This window comes from Periophthalmus magnuspinnatus, chromosome 8 (assembly GCF_009829125.3).
Source record: "Periophthalmus magnuspinnatus isolate fPerMag1 chromosome 8, fPerMag1.2.pri, whole genome shotgun sequence".
NCBI classification, from domain to species: domain Eukaryota; kingdom Metazoa; phylum Chordata; class Actinopteri; order Gobiiformes; family Gobiidae; genus Periophthalmus; species Periophthalmus magnuspinnatus.
This window is the reverse complement of record NC_047133.1, coordinates 20,755,852-20,771,853: the sequence shown is the minus strand read 5'-3', so window position 1 is coordinate 20,771,853 and position 16,002 is coordinate 20,755,852. Positions and strand designations below refer to the sequence as shown.

General features: G+C 40.1%; 1 protein-coding gene across 4 annotated transcripts; it reads right to left on the bottom strand.

The window, feature by feature from the left end:
• Window positions 1-130: 130 nt before the first annotated feature.
• Window positions 131-14,843, bottom strand: ezh1 (enhancer of zeste 1 polycomb repressive complex 2 subunit). Of its 4 annotated transcripts, none has more exons than XM_033970692.2 (20): window positions 14,436-14,843; window positions 13,347-13,530; window positions 13,082-13,207; window positions 12,791-12,913; window positions 12,547-12,664; window positions 12,006-12,227; window positions 11,363-11,465; window positions 10,370-10,533; window positions 10,202-10,293; window positions 9,965-10,121; window positions 9,212-9,393; window positions 8,001-8,092; window positions 7,889-7,917; window positions 7,694-7,819; window positions 3,927-4,105; window positions 3,398-3,493; window positions 2,802-2,883; window positions 2,619-2,699; window positions 2,449-2,533; window positions 131-1,853 (listed from the first exon to the last, which is right to left on the bottom strand). In XM_033970692.2, exons 2-20 carry the CDS (start codon window positions 13,524-13,526, stop codon window positions 1,793-1,795), a joined length of 2,298 nt encoding a protein of 765 aa, XP_033826583.1. In that variant the 5' UTR covers window positions 13,527-13,530; window positions 14,436-14,843; the 3' UTR covers window positions 131-1,792. The 4 variants fall into 4 exon arrangements, with proteins under 4 accessions (XP_033826583.1, XP_055079882.1, XP_055079883.1 ...); XM_055223907.1 differs by having other exon boundaries at window positions 2,619-2,702; window positions 14,436-14,832; XM_055223908.1 differs by lacking the exon at window positions 12,791-12,913 and having other exon boundaries at window positions 2,619-2,702; window positions 14,436-14,832.
• Between the last annotated feature and the right edge of the window lie 1,159 nt (window positions 14,844-16,002).

The window sequence follows — 16,002 nt, the reverse complement described above, 5'->3', positions numbered from 1 at the left end:
GTTTATCCCAATTAAAAGCTCTGATACTGTATCAGGAAGGGCATCTGAAATAATATACTTAATACTGTATATACATGCTGAGAGACAAATTATTTACTTTGGTGAGCACTAAGAGAGAAATAGAAGACAGTTTAATGTATAAAGTTAGACTTTTATTTTGTAGGCATACGCTGTATATAACAGTAAACTCCATTTGATCATTTCCATTTAAAGATCTCAGTTCAATGTGTGTTTTTAAATAAAAAAAAAATGACTTCAGTAACAGTATCTGTATGGTATGTTACATTCACATCAGGGGAATTTATTTTTGGTCAAAAACAGATAGATTTGATTTGATATACTGTTAAAACCTCTTAAATCTGTCAATGATGCAATAGATCCACAGTGTAACAGCTGTTTTATGTGGATTCATTTTGGCACTTCATTTTAATTTCATAGGAAGACAACAGGTTAATTAGTTTGTTACTTGCCTCTAAGGCCTAACGTAATGTAAACATCTTAAGTGCTAGATACCATGTACCAATACAATGGGTTAACTTTTAAAATCAAAACAGGAATGAGATCATTGACCGTGAGAGGCTAGAATCTAGAGGCTTAAAGTGACATAATCCAAAATCTAATCACTTTAATACAGACGCAGTATTACAAAGAGGATTCAGTCAGTGCAAAACGAGGTTAAGTGCCTTTGTTTTAAGTGCTATAGCGTTAAAAGTGACATCACTCGTCCAAACATGACAAATGAAGAAATAAAGTGTAATTAATAATTTTCTAATCATCACACTAATTACTTATATATTTTCATCTATATGCCTGCTTGGATCAATACATTACAAAAGTAAAATAAATAAATTATAGTGTCTAAAAGCATCGTTGGAGCTGTTCCACATTGAATATTTTTATACAATCGATGGTATTAAAAGGGCATTTAGTCATTATATTATTGGGCTTTTTAGTTGCAGGAGGGGTAAGGGGGCGGGGCCATTTTAGGACTGCCAGGAAGTGAAGTTATGTCATTATCAGTTTGACATATTTTTTTTCATTCTAATTGTCAAAGTTAGTTGGGATCCAAAAATGTGCTTGTTAAGTAAGAAAGAGCATCAAAATTAAATCAAAATGTTAAAATTTCCGCGTGCTCTAAGTGGGAAATGAGTCGTTTATGTATTACGTCACTTCAAGTCTTCAGATTCTCGCCTCGTTTTCTCCATCTCCTATGGTTACATTCAGTCAGTCGGTTCTTGTCTGCCTTTTTTGTAGATATATAGATGCACGTTAGCTTATTTTAGCATATACTGTAGACAGTGTTGGCGCTGCTGCAAAAGAAATTGACTTTGTTGCGTTCCACTTTAAGTTAACATCACATTAACGACCACAGAGCGCCGGAGAAAAGCCTTAGTAACTATGGGAGAAGATAGCACATGCATTACCGTATTATTACTTGCGCTGACATAAAACCAAACCCAGTCTAAAATGTCTTATTTTTTTCAACAGATAAAAATAACATTGTATATTCTTTAGTGCATTAGAACCATACAGATAGATAGTATTTTTTTTTAGCTTACAATGTTGGATAAGCTTGGTTACAGTACTGTAGCTTGGGTTGTCACAAAATGGAGAGCTTCAATGAACAGGCACCTGCAATACACCAGGGAGGGACGTGGGCTATTTTTGGAAATGCAGCAATGAGAGAGGGGGGTGGGCACAGACCCCTGCTGGCCATGTGTGACACTGCAGAGGCGATGATGATGATGATGATGGGGCAGGCAGATGAAAAGTTATGGACAGAGACGGCAGACTAAGTCATCTCCACCTCGCGCTCGATCCCGACGTATTTGAGGGCGTCCGCTTGACTGTATCTGTGAAAAGGGAAGAATCAAGTGAAGCTAATAACAACGTACCATATGTTTTAATTATGTTTTATATGCAGCAAGCAAACAATATCCCCGAGCTGTTCAGGTAGTGACAATAGCGCACAAATAAAATAAAAATAATTGCCTGCAGAGGGTAATGTAAACACAGCTTTAAACAGTGAAAATGATCCCCTCCTCACACTGGGAACGCAAGTCACATTTAAAGTAGTTTAGAAGTAATAGTTTTGATATAATTATTGCATTATGAAAATATATGAAGCAACATATCCCAGCTTTTCAAGACAAACGCATTATTGAGCAGAATGTTTTTAGAGCCAAACCCTGGTACACACTGTACTTTTGTGACTGTGACAGGAAGGGCATCTGACGTAATAACCTGTTGAACCACCATGCAACTTAAAAGTACACTAAGCAACTGAATGTTATTGCTTTACCTAAAATGGTCAACAGAATGGTATTAAAATGATCTATCTCCATGGAGGCAAGCGGGTGCCACCAGTCTACGTTATAGTTCAGATTTGTGGAACATTTCAACACTCCAGAGAAACAATTATTATTTCTGTGTATCTATGGAGTTTACCTGTAGTCAAAGAAGAGCTCCTCTCCTTGCAGTATCGCTCGTTTGGCAAAGATCCCTATCCGGTGGTCCCCGTTCACCATCACCACTGACAAGAAAAACATATTTAGACCTCAATAAATCCATACAAATCTATAGTCGCATGTAACATCATACATTTAAAACTGTCATACCTTTTGCGTAACAGTTGGGATTGACCGAATGATTTGCAAAGCGAATTTTGTTGCCTTTACGAGTGGCATCAACAACAAAGTCTACTAAGAGACACAGGGATTAGGACAAGGACTAGAATAGGTGTAAATGATAACAGATGTAACATTATGCTTGCAGGGTGAGGACAGGCAGAGAGGACTTGCCATTGTTCAGGTTGAAAAGGAAACTGGACATGTATTTATCATATATCCGCCCACGACGGTCCGCCTCATCCTGGGAGATGAGCTGTAAACAACAAACAACTCTGTCAAAAAAAGAAGTGGGGCAGAGCTAGTGAATGAAAAAGTTTTAAAATGTAAGAATACATGTCAAAAATGTTTTTTTTTCCCCCAATTATTTTTGCCAAGTATCACATGGGTATTGGGACGGCAGTAGTAGATCCTGTAGTATCTGTTGTGTCCTTGGGCAAGACTTACCCCAGTGTCTTGGTGTATGAATGTGTGTGTGTTTCCTTGATGTAAAGTGCTTTGAGTTCCTTGAAAGAGGAAAAGTAGTCTATGATGAATATTAATTTAAGAATAGAAAGTACAAAACTACCTAAAATGATTTAATACGAACATGTGAACAGTTACTGCATGTTTCCTTTGGAGTTTTACATTAGCAACTGGAATCAATACAGTGACAGGTGGCAAAAAGTGATACATGACACAGTACATATAATCAAGCTAAGTAAGTTCATATTTAACTTTATGAATCATACAAAATAAAAATGGATAATACATAATAGGTTCAGACATACCTCTCCACAGTACTCCGAGATAAACTCATTTTTCTGGACAGGTTCTTTGATGAAGGTGCCCCAACCGGCCACATCAGAAGGAGCCAAGAGCAAGTGCTGAAAGGATTAAAGACAAGTGAGATCCTGCAGTGGTTTGCGAGTTTATTTGGGTGTTAGGGCTCGCTATGTGAATGAAAAATGTATAATGTGTCTGTAGCATAACGCCCCATAACTGTCAGCCTCAATCAGCTTCATTTGACTGGAGCCGAACGCTGTGGGTGACCTCACACTCACTTAGTCCACTTCTTCATACAGTTTATGCTTTTAATTGTACATAAGTTGTGTAGCCTTCTGTGTGTGCGGGCTTCTGTGTGTCTTTGTGTCTATTTGTAATAATTAATTTGATTTACTTGATATTTTATGCTTTGCTTCTAAGTTTCTAGCGACAAATTTGTTGGATTATGCCCAGCAGGAAAAACAGATGAATCAACTCCTTATAGTCATCTGAACAGATTTACGCAGCTGATATTTTCACAGTCCTCTCTTGTACCTTCTTGAGGCCTCTCTGGATGGAGCAGTTCTTGCAGGACACCACCTTGCTGTCCCAGTGGTCGGCCGCCCCACACGTCATGCACAGATCTGGATCGCACTCCCTCACGGCCAGGTAACACGGGCACTGCTTTGTGTTACACTGGGTCTTACACCTGCAGCCTGGGAACCGGTTTTGACCTGCGAACAAGAATGAGCTGTTCAGAATCAAAAGCAACGCAAAAACAAACCCTGCAAAAAAACGGCTAGGCTTTTACACTGAGGTCACCCAGGGGACACTTAGTTATGTAAGGATGGCATCAGGGCCGAGCCAAATCTGGAAGGATTAAAATGTAGTACAAAGTTTAAATGAGCTTGTAAAAGGTTCATAGGTATACTGCTATTTCCCCCTGACTAATCTGAGTAATTTTTACTTGTTAAAATTGGTTTAGTTTGTAGATTTTGACTTATTAAGATGTCAAATTAAGTGAAAATTTCTTAAACAATTAAGTCCAGTAGCATCTCAATTTATTTATACATTTTTATGGTAAATAGTCCCATTTTTATATAACACTTTTCCATTTTCAAGGCACTCAAAGCACTTTACATTAAGGAACCACTCACCCATTCACACACACACATTCATACACCAGTGTACACAGTTCAAATCCCACTCTCATCATAAACATCATTGGTAGAGCGCTCAGAGTGCTCATTTATTTATTGTTTTATTTATTTAGTCAATCACATATACTTTCATGGGCCGCTGAAGTTGTATTTAAATACGCTTTATAAATAAACTACTTCACTAAACAAGAAAAAAACAAAATTTTCGGAGTTCAGATCACTTTAGATAATGGAGATATTGTTTTCTGTAGTTTAGAGGGATATACGATGTGTAGATTGAGTCCTCAGTTCATTTACACCAGCCCTGATAGAGACGCAGCACAGACTCCTGAATAATGCAAAGGATCTCTGTGTGTAGGCCCTCTGGTGGTAGAAATCTCCTCTGCGCTCTGTTAACATTACACCATGGTAGATGAATGGGGGGATGAAAAGAAAAAGTGAAAGTCTTCTACAGCAGTTGAAGCGGAGCATTACTTAACGTCTCATTTAGAGCCTGTGCGTGTGTATGTGTGTGTTTCTTTTGAATGAGTTGAGCCACAGCTGTCTGACTCATCACAGTTCGGAGGACGATGTTGTATATCAGCCCACTGCGTGTCACATCTCTTTGATTTCTCTCCAGTTCGCTGAGGAGACACATGTGCAGCCAGAGACGCTTCCTGTCTGGCAACGCTGACTCAGTGTGCGGGAACAGGCAGGTCTTAAGGAGGGCCGGTACCAAACCGAATCATCCAGAACCATCTTTCTAAAGCGTAAATAAATGTTGACTTAACGCTTTTATGTACGGGCGGGTACATAAAAGTCAGATGATGTCAGTACCCAAAAGTCAGATGATCTCGTCACATCTCGGAAGCTAAGCGGGGTTGAGGAGGGGGGTGGGTCTACAAAAGAAACCATCCAGAACCATCTTTTGAAAGCGTACATAAATGTTGGCTTATCCCTTTTATGTAAGGGTGGGTCAAATGGCATGCAACCCAAAGGTCAGAAATGCCTCATGTTCTTACTAAATAAATGTTTGAGGTGCGATGATCTTCTTACTAAATAAATGTTGCTTAAATCTTGTCATCTCGGAAGCTACGCCAGGGGCTGCGCCATGGGAGGGCTTGAGGGGGCACTAGCCTCACCTAGAATGGCCCATGCATCCACTTGACTAAAAAATTTCAAATGGCAGAATAAAAGAATCCATATTAGGCTTTATGAATCCCTACAGAGGCTAACTACATTTAAAGTTAAAACAGAAGGGAAAACATGGTAGGGGGATGAGGGGTCTATTGTTAAAAGGCTCTAAATTAACTGCCCCAGAGCTAAGCAGGTTTGCAAAGGAGAGCTGGTCTAAAACAAAAAATAAATATATAAATGTTGACTTAAACCTTTTATATTTGTGTGGGTCAAATGACATCCAACCCAAAGGTCAGATGATCTTATCACATTACGGAAAATAAGCAGATTTGAGCAGGGGGGCTGATCTAAAGCAAATAATCCAGAGCCATCTTTCTAAAGTATAAATAAATGTTGGCTTATCCCTTTTATGTACGGGTGGGTCAAATGACATCCAACCCAAAGGTCAGATGATCTTATGAGTCATCACATCTCAAAAGCTCAGCAGGTTTGCGGAAAAGGGCTGGTCTGGAACAAATAATCCAGAACCATCTTTCGAAAGCATAAATAAATGTTGACTTATCTCTCTATCGTGCTGGTTCATGAAGGGTTCGGTTACAGGACAATCGACCCAAAAGCAAGGTTTCGTAATAATGCATTAGTCTGACATAGCACTTTCCCAGACACTCAAAGCTGTTTTACAGTTTTGTATTACTCATTCACTCTACGCTCAGTAGTGGTAAGCTTTTATTATAGCCACAGCTGCCCTGGGGTAGAATAACAGAAGCGAGGCTGCTAATCTGCACCATCTGCCCCTCTGATCATGGCCAGTCACTCACACACCACATTTATACTAGTGCAAGGTGCAAAGTGGGTGAAGTGTCTAGCCTAAAGACACAACTACTAAGGGAGTGTGACCAGGATCATGTAGAGCAGGTCAATACGAACATTTTAAGACCAAAATGATGAGCCTGACAGCGGCAGTTACGGAGAGAAGTGTGACAGTTTTCCCGTGTAAAGTGAATTGGAGCCAGAGACGATAGAGCTGGACGCGCGCCCATGATCACTTCCTATTTGGAACGCGGCGGCGAGCAGGTTAGCTATGTCCATTTATATACAGTCTACTGGACCATCCTTGCGTATCTTCCAACATCAGAGGGAGATTGGGCCTTGACAAAGAGGTTTGATTGATACCTGCTTGAACTAGAGTATACTGACATCGTGTCCTTGAGCAAGACACTTCACTCACCTCAACTATTTATGAGAACGATGTGTGAGTGACTGAATTACGGTCGGAAAGGGTTGATGGGCAACTGTTGAGTGATACTGTGACATAGGCTATAAGAAAAGCATTTGATTTGTTGCCTGCCTCTAGAATGGATTTATGCCAGAGGTTAAACTACACACACACACACGCACACACACACACACACACACACTCCTCCGCCATGTGGCTACTGATGGAATCACAGCTCTGGGTCGTTTGTGCTGCAGTAACACACCCTCCTCTCCCTGAGCTGGAGGACACTCTCTCCCCTGACTCCAAAATACTGCAGAATCATTTTACATTCTGCCTCTGTGCTCTTGAGTAACCAGCTTGATACAAACAATAGGAGGTGGAAAGGTAGAAATAAGTATATACTGGACAACTTTTTGAACTAATTGATCACACTATACAGTACTTTTTACGTCTACTTGAGAAATACTATTTTGAAGTAACTGTACTTGAGTAAAACTGTTACTTTAAGTCTATAAGATATGATTTTAAAAGTTAGAAAACATCCATATTTGCTCTTAATTTTATGCTATGCCTCTTTGACTACAAGACAAATATATACTATATCGGATACTACGTCCAGTTATTCAGCACCAAATACTTTTTTAGTCTTGCCTGAAAAATGATTTGGATGTCTACTGCTAACTTCTACTCGAGTAATATTATTCTGAAATAATAAACCTCTTCCTAAAGTACATTTTTGGCTACTCTACCCATATATTTTCTTGTAGACAGCCTTACTCATATGAAATGGTTTGTATCAGTGAAGCTTAGAGTAAGCTGACACTCACACTCGGTCTCGCACTGGCAGAACTTCTCACAGAAATTCTGGGTCATGACGCAGGGGCAGGAGCTGTCACATGGGTGGTCCGGGTGGTCACATGGCTGGTAGTTGTACACCTGATTGGATGAGTTATCTGGACCAGCAGAGGACATAGCATCAGCAACAGCTCTGTAAGCTAGCAGTGAATCAGAGAGGGGGGTACCTTTCTTTAGCTGGATCTTTGCCCATAACCTACACCAAGAACCAAGAGTTAGTCAGTTTGAGGAACAACAAAACATATGCAGAGCAGACAGATGTGTAATGTGTAATTTTACCTGTGTTTTCTTTTCTTCTTTTGAGGAGAGATGCCGCCATCCACCAGAGGAACTCTATGGATCAAGACTTCCTTTGCAGCAAACTCATATACCTAAAACAAATGATGATTAAGTCTGAATGGTTTACCTCGAAAGGTTTAGCTAGGAAATAATATATTTTTCTATGTGTAGTGAAATGCTTAAGATTACACCACAGAACTTCCACTTCCTTTCTGTCCTCTGATTTAAAAACCCTGAACGACTAAACATACAAGCTGATAGGGTTGCCAAAACCCAGTCTTGGTCTGCTCCCTGAAACACAGGCATGCATAATCATAGAGCAGCTTACCACATTTCTATGGCAGGACGACAAACACACACATTGGACATTCTCCGACTCAAAAACACAGCCAGAAAAGTCTGTGTCTATCATTTTGGGAATTCACTGTTTCCAATACGCTGTATGTGAATAATGTGTAGGTAATCAGCCTTGAAGGCTTGGGTTTTCAAAGTTAAACAAACACATCCCATATGATCAGAAAATAGGAGGGCCAGTTTCCATCTGGTAAACATCTATGTTTATTGTGCTACATACCATTCTGTGTGAAGTTCACCCAATTATCCACACCAGCCCACCGCAAGAGATGTGTAACACCCCAGCACAATGATTCAAATGTTTCTCTGTTTGAGTCAAGCAAGTTCTGAGAGTTTTGTGATTTACTCACATGACATAAACTTATGCTTGTTACCCAAGTTTCAAACTGGGAGAAGGGAAAGTAATCCAAACTGTTTTCCATGAGTCTATCTTCTCGCTTGTTTATCAGTAGTATTCACATGCATGACTTTTTTGGCCGTGTGCACAACTGTGTCAGACAGAGCGAGGTGATGAAGGGTGGACCACCCTCATACAACTAACCAGCTCTCATACCATAACATAGCAATGTATCAGACTCTTTCTTTTGGGTCTGCAATCAATACAATTTTGTATATATGGATGCAGACATACCAAAATGGTGTTAACTGTAACAAAACAATGATTTAAAAAATAGTCAAATCTATTTTTACAGGAAAAAAATCAGATACCCCAGTTTTGAGCTTATTAACCAAAGTTTAGTGTTTGATATTAATCAAATTTAATCTCAATGCTCTCAAAGTAGGACTGAAATGTGTTGGCACAATATGCTAACGTGTTTGTGAGTGCTGACAGCTGACCGAGTGCTAAGTGTGGACACCTCTTTGCAGTTCTTGGTGCCGATGAGGCGTGCGATGGAGCAGAAGTTGTTGAAATATGTGCCGTGAAGGACTCTGAAGAGAGACTCCTCTGCTCCGCTCCACTCCACACAGCAGCCCTGAGGCTCCGCCTCCTCCTCTCCCACACGCACTTTAGTGGGCGTCTGGCACCGAGAATTCCCCTCTGTTTAAGACATACACCAAAATCTCTTCATGTGTTTGGAATCACGCAGAAACACTTTAAAAGATGGCCACGTTTTAGCTGCAGGCTTAGCAGACACAAGAGCAAATGTGTTTTTGGATTTCAGGATTGATGCTTGAACACAGCAGCAGCAGACGGGCTAATGTTGCTTGGCAACAAGCCTAAAGCAGAGCACATGCTCCTCCTCTAAGTGTTTTATTAATCTATTCAACAATCTGTTTTTCCACATTATCTCGACACGTGCCTGGAGTCTGCTGAGTCACTGGCAGAGTCCTGCAGAGCACTAATGACACTGCACAATAACAGCTTCAGGGAAGAAGATGGTCCCCTCCTGTGGTGTTCCTTTGTTTTTATTGGCAAGAACAAACTGATTGTGAGACAAGATGCACATAAGGACGGAAAAGCAGGATATGAGTGAAGAGTATGGGCTGAGTGGAGAGAGATACAAGATGTTTTTAAATTAAATGTCTATTAGACACATTTGTATTTAAACCATTTTAGATGCTTAAACATGATGAGGTGTGCAGTGCATGTTATACAAGAGAAGCCCTACCAGAGGAAGAGGTGGTCTCGTGGTCACTGTCGCCCTCTTTGCCCTCCTCGTTGGACGGCCCAGGGCAGCTGGAGCCGGTGGAACGTGGAGCCTTCTTTCTCTTCCGGGACCTTTGGGACCTCAGCATGTTCTGCTCCACAAACTCTTTTGCCCCTTTCTTCAAGGAAAACAGATGCTTAACTCTTTAGAGGAAGAGTATGGGAACTATAATAATGATGGAAACAATGGAACATTTACCTGTAACAAGAAGCAGTTGTCTCCGCACGGCTCCGTCTCCATGCGGATTTCTTTGCTCTTCCTCTTGTAAACGTTCGGCGTGGCATGGAAAGCTTCAAAAATGTTTTAAAATGATAATCCTTTCAATACTCACAGTATTAAAATTAGTTAAGTGAATTGTGCACTTACGATGGAGGAAACAGTCATATTTGAAGCAACGTCTGCAGAAGAGAGTGTGAAAGGAGTGCAAAGACTGCTCTCTCTGCACTGACTTGGCGTAGGGTCCATCCAGGTTGGGAGTGCAGAGAGGAGGCAGCTTCACTGGGTTAGGAGGCTCCAATAAGTCTCTGTACCTGGTTAAAAAGTTGATCAAAAATAAAATATACTGGTCAATATCATATAGAAACATTGAGATTATATTAACGATCAAGCTTATCATTATAACAAGCTATGTGCAATTCAGCCAAGCAAACAATTAGAATAATGTTGTTATTGTTCATATTCTCTTGGTAGACAATACAATACAATACAATTTCCTTCTTGGAATTCTTATCCATGGTTTTAAAATGATAAAAAAAAAAAGTCAGTTGCCATAATAATTAACAATTTAAAATGAAATGTAATATCTTTTTGAATGGGAAAAAGTCTTCAAAATGTTGCATATAACAGGAAGCTGAAACCACTGACCAAACCAACTAAACCAATCAGAATCCATCACTTTATAAATCGATAAATCACTTTTATGACTCATTATAGAGGCAAATTAAGTACTAAAGTGTTTCATTCAGCTATTTATTTAGTGCAGCTCATGTTTTTTAATCATATTGTACATTTACAATTGTTTTTTGGGAATAACTACTGCTAATGATATTGTGTCAGTTGTATAAATTAGTTTCACTATTATCGTGTAATATATCGCACATCAAAATTTGAGATCATGACAGGCCTATGCCCAATATAACAACATTATTCGTTTCAAACTGTCTCTGGTCCCAATTCTATACTTCGACAGTGTAATTCTTAGTACAAAACCAGTCTAAAAGCCAAATGCCTCTTTTCTTCACTGTTACTAATGTGAAAAGTGCACAAAAGAAACTTCATTACAGCTCTCCTGTCTGAACGTCTCCATGGCGACTCTAAGCGACAGTCGGCTTTGTACAATGTGCTTGTTGTCAGTCTTACTTCTCCTTCAGCTCCTCTGTGCTGCCCTTGTAGGGGAACATTGAAGCGATGGCTGTAAATATCTTATCATTGGGAATGGCCTTACAGGTGGACAGGTCTCTTGCTGTAAAAAAAAAAAAAAAAAAAATCACAAATGAAATTATGCTTAATACTTTTGAACTGTTTTAATACATAATAGGTTACATTTAGAAACAACCTTTACTCTACTTCTGGTGGTAGGGGTAACTGTTTGTATAATTTTATGTTAAATTTATCAGATTTTGTGCCCTTCTGTGGGTTAATTCTTGCTTTGAATTGTAATTTACTCATAATCCAGACATATTTTAGCCTTGAACTAATCATGTTATAGACCGTCTTTAGATCTGGTGATATCTGGAAGGAGAAATGTCGTACTTGGTTTGAAAAGTTTGAGAAATACTATACTAGATAAAGCCCATTCTGTATATTTATATGTTATATCTATTCTACAATGTCAATTACTTGTTCTGTGACGGCCACGTTTTACTCAGGCTTTTGTAATGTCATAATAAAAGTGTTAAATATCAATTATCTTTATGAGACAGGACAAAACAAACACTCTGGTCTTTCGCTACACAACATTCTGGCTAATTATTTGACTCGTTGTATGTAACTGCACCCTTACCCTCTGTAGTACTTCTCCTCTTCCTCCTGCTAAATGGCACAACGGCAGGTCTGATGTCGTCTGATGCTTCCACTGCAGAACTGCTCCTCAGAATCCGCTCGTCGTCCTTCTTCACAACTGTCTCTGGTGCAGCCGACTCCTCCTCCTCTTCCTCTTGATCAGGGTATTGGCTCAAGGCCTCGACCAGCTCCTTAAAGACCTCATCGCTGATAAATCCACCCTCTAAAAACATAACGAAATTAGAATAACTTTTATTTTAAGTACACCCCAACAGGAGGGAACTGGCAAATATGGTCTAAACTTGTTATGATTATTTACAAAATAAAAGAGAAAGTTTGCAGGAAATATATCAAAGATTGCTCATGTAGAAGGAGAGATTACAAGCATACAAAACACTTAAAAGGTGATTAGTTCAGAATAAAATGAGCAGGCTGTGATTGGCTGACAGCTACACGCAGATACAAAGTGGTCATCCAGGTTAAGCCCCAAGTTTGTTTCATATCTAGTGAATAAATACAACAAAAAGGCAAAACAGGTTCACCTCTGTCGCCATGGACACCATCGTAGTTGTCAATGAGCTCCTCCAAAAAGGCCTCATCTTGTTCCAGGACTTCATCGCCCATGTACGGGATGTTATGAAGAAAAGTCTCATCCTCCACCTATTTCACCAAAACATGTATCCAAAAGTTAAAGCATGTGTATCTTGGGTAAATGCAATGACATAACTACTTAGCTACACTAGTACTACACTAATACTAAAAGCTGACCAAAAGACTGGACTGTACCATGAAGTTGTGCTGCAGAGGTGACCAGGAGTACATGAAGGGAATGGCTGCCACAGTAGACAGTGGTCTCAAAGGAACTGACTGAGGCTTGAAGGACGGGTAGCCAAACTCCACCGAGCACATCTGGAATGCAGGTATAACGCTAGGCCTTAACTCTGGATATTAATGTGTTTTTTAGAGAGAATTCCAAAACCGTAAGTAAAATGTGCTTGGTAAGTACAGTTTAGCAGTGTCTTGCTTCTTTTAACATGACCAGTGAGATGCTATGTTTAAAGGCACGTTGTTTTATACCTTTTTGCTGGGCAGGGCTCCAATGGATGTTGACACGGGAATGGCTTGAATTCTGAGCTTTGACCATTCTGTATTTAAAACATTAGTCTGCTCCTCAATCTTCTGTCTGTTTGCCATGAACAGGTTCTGGGTAACAACAAGAAATGGAACTGTAATTAAATGATAATAACCACATTTGTATACAGGGACATTGGCTGAAGTGTCTTGCCCAATGACACAATGACTGTATGCCCTCACTGGTTGTAAATAATAAGTATGTCCTCACCTTGACCTGCTCTGCTTTCTTAAGGCGTTTAAGTTGGCGTAGGCGCATGTATTCAGACTTGACTCTGCGTCTCCACTCCACCAGGCTGCGGGACAGGGCGCAGGGGGGAGCGGGGGGTCGTGGTGCGGAGGGGATGGTGCCAGGGCCAGTGGGTGGAGCAGCTGTAGTCGTTTCCTCCATGGCTCTGCAGTAAAAACAAGAGGATATAAAGTTACAGTGGTGTGATGTGAAGAAATACAAGGATGTATTCAGGAAGTGTGTCAGTGGGGATGAGAGAGGCTTGAATCTTTTACCTGGAAAAACAAATAATATTGTAGTGTCAAGTAATAAAATATACACTAAACATAATATATATAAGATATGTGCTTTTGCTACTTGGTACTGGACCAGAAATGATCACCTCTAAAGTCCAATAAAATATGTAAAGTTACAGTATAATTCCAATAAAATTATCTTTGTATTAGATTCAGTTTACAACTTAAATTATTTCTGATATTTCAAGTTTCCAAATAGCATATTAACGATGCAGCATTTTTGCCCAATCGTGGTGATGTAGTAGACAACTCGTAAGGATGAGAAACTTCCCCATTCATCTTCCCGTTTAAATGTCCATTTACAAAGCGCCCTCTTGTGTTGGCAAAACAAAACTGACAGCTCATGTGTAAAACGCAGCCCACACGCCTTTAAACGCACCAATGGGACCCAGTTTGTGGTCATCGCATCGCGCTGCTGCCACGAACTCGTAGTAAACAACAAGCTCTTACATAATTAAACGTGCATGTGCCCATTTCACATCAGGGCATCCACATTGCTCTGGGGTGGGCGTGCCGCTCAAAAAACCAATATGAAGCGTAGATGAAAAGTGCGTAGTAGCCTCCAGTCCCACTGTTTCATAATCACTCTAATAAGAGTTCAAATACAGTCGGCAAATGGGAACAGACGGTGCGTAAAAATGTACATTTAATCCAAAAAGAGCACGTTTGTACGCGCTGTCCATGCTTCAAGTTGTGCACACGTTTGAGCCTATGAAGTGCGCTGTAACTACCCTTTGCCCATCTGCACAACAGTGTCGCAGTTCTTATTAAATACCTTCAAATGCACGTCTTTAGTCCTTCTTTGCGCAATACGATCCAATCCGCTCTCCAGGGCAAAGCAGTTTTAAAGGCTCGCTTTCGCTATGGGTCTGACGCAGATCTTACGTCCACGAGGCGAGGAGATCTCTCCAAAAGCCCAGCGTTATCCTCGGTCATGGTGCCACCGCTGCTCCTGGAGGAGCGTGTTGTTATTGTAGATCAGGAGAAAAGCTGCGCACTTTGCCTCGCCACAGCTAAACCAACCCGAGCGCGAAGTGACGTCTTTATGTTGATCTCAGTTCCCAGCAACACCTCCGACGCAATTTATGGCTATTCTGCTGCGTCCTGCGAATAAGTATCGTGAAGCAGCAGCAGCGCACGTCGTTCATTTAGAGGTGCACACAGGAACTGATGTAACTGTCCCTACACTGCCAGTTTAACACAACAGGGCAGGACGATGCTCATCTCACTGCTCTTAAACCAACGCTACAACTATATAAAAAAAGAAACTCATTTATATTAGAGCTCCCTGATGTTACCCACGTGTCATGAAACGCATAACATTTATTACACTGACTTTAAAGGCAGAACCTGTAAAAGTGACCGCAGCATCAGTCGCGTCCTCTAAAAAAACAGTTAGGCCCAGATATGGAACAAAAACAGTGTTATGTAATAGAGTTGCTGTAAACATTCCTATAGAGCCTATAGCTCCTACCAGTGGCCAGTCGTAGCTCTAGTTTCTTCCTCCAGAGGGAGCCATTGACTAGGTCAAAATTTCTATTTAAAAAAGCCCCAGGTCACAGAGTAATAAAGAGGAAGTCTGTCTGAGGAACTTGAACTGAGAGCAAACTGGTTTTATTGTAAATGGGCAATTTACCCTGAAAAGAATGCAAACGTAGCCCACATATATCATATATTGGCAATTTTCTGTAAAGCCGTGTGTGCCAAATGGCCAAACAAGTCATTACAGATTTAAAGTATTTTATACTGCAGTCATGATTCAAAATCAGGATTTATTATGGTTCACATCAGATAAAATTAGTTCTGAAATGGGAACAGAAAGCACACATTTTTCCTCATGGCAATGTATTAGTGTTTGAGAACATTATATCAAAGTATTGGTCTTCATGTTATGGATCCACATTACATGAGGGAGGCACACGCTATAAACGACATGGGGATTTTTTTTCTTTGAGGTTATTTTCTAAAATAAAGTCTAGAACAGAGTAGTAGTAGGAATAGTCTGTATAGTCACTGTTTTGACTCAGACATGCTACCAGACGTGTTACCAGATGTGTCTCCAGACGTGTTACCAGACAAGCTCCTTCAGTGAGGACACCAAAAGCTCTCTTGACATTTGTAACAAATTGGAGAAAATGGAAATAAATGGTCTGATGAATTTAAAGTGACCAAAAGCTTCACTGAATGACTTTGGCAAAGACATGGTTATAGTTTATTGAAATTTTGAACACATCTATGTGCAGTTTCCTTCTCTTTTGTCTACAGCTGTTTATAATGAACTGTCAATGGAAAACAAACACACAAGTTAAATGGCAAGCAAAATTTGACAATATGATGAATTT

Bases quoted from the DNA above. Each gene is read 5' to 3' on its own strand.
- ezh1 (XM_055223907.1), bottom strand. From the start codon at position 13,526: ATGGAGGAAACGACTACAGCTGCTCCACCCACTGGCCCTGGCACCATC. The intron at 12,665-12,790 runs GTACAGTCCAGT...TTGGTGAAATAG, and splicing joins CTCTGCAGCACAACTTCATG to GTGGAGGATGAGACTTTTCT. The intron at 8,093-9,211 runs GTGTCCACACTT...CATTTGTTTTAG, and splicing joins GCACCAAGAACTGCAAAGAG to GTATATGAGTTTGCTGCAAA.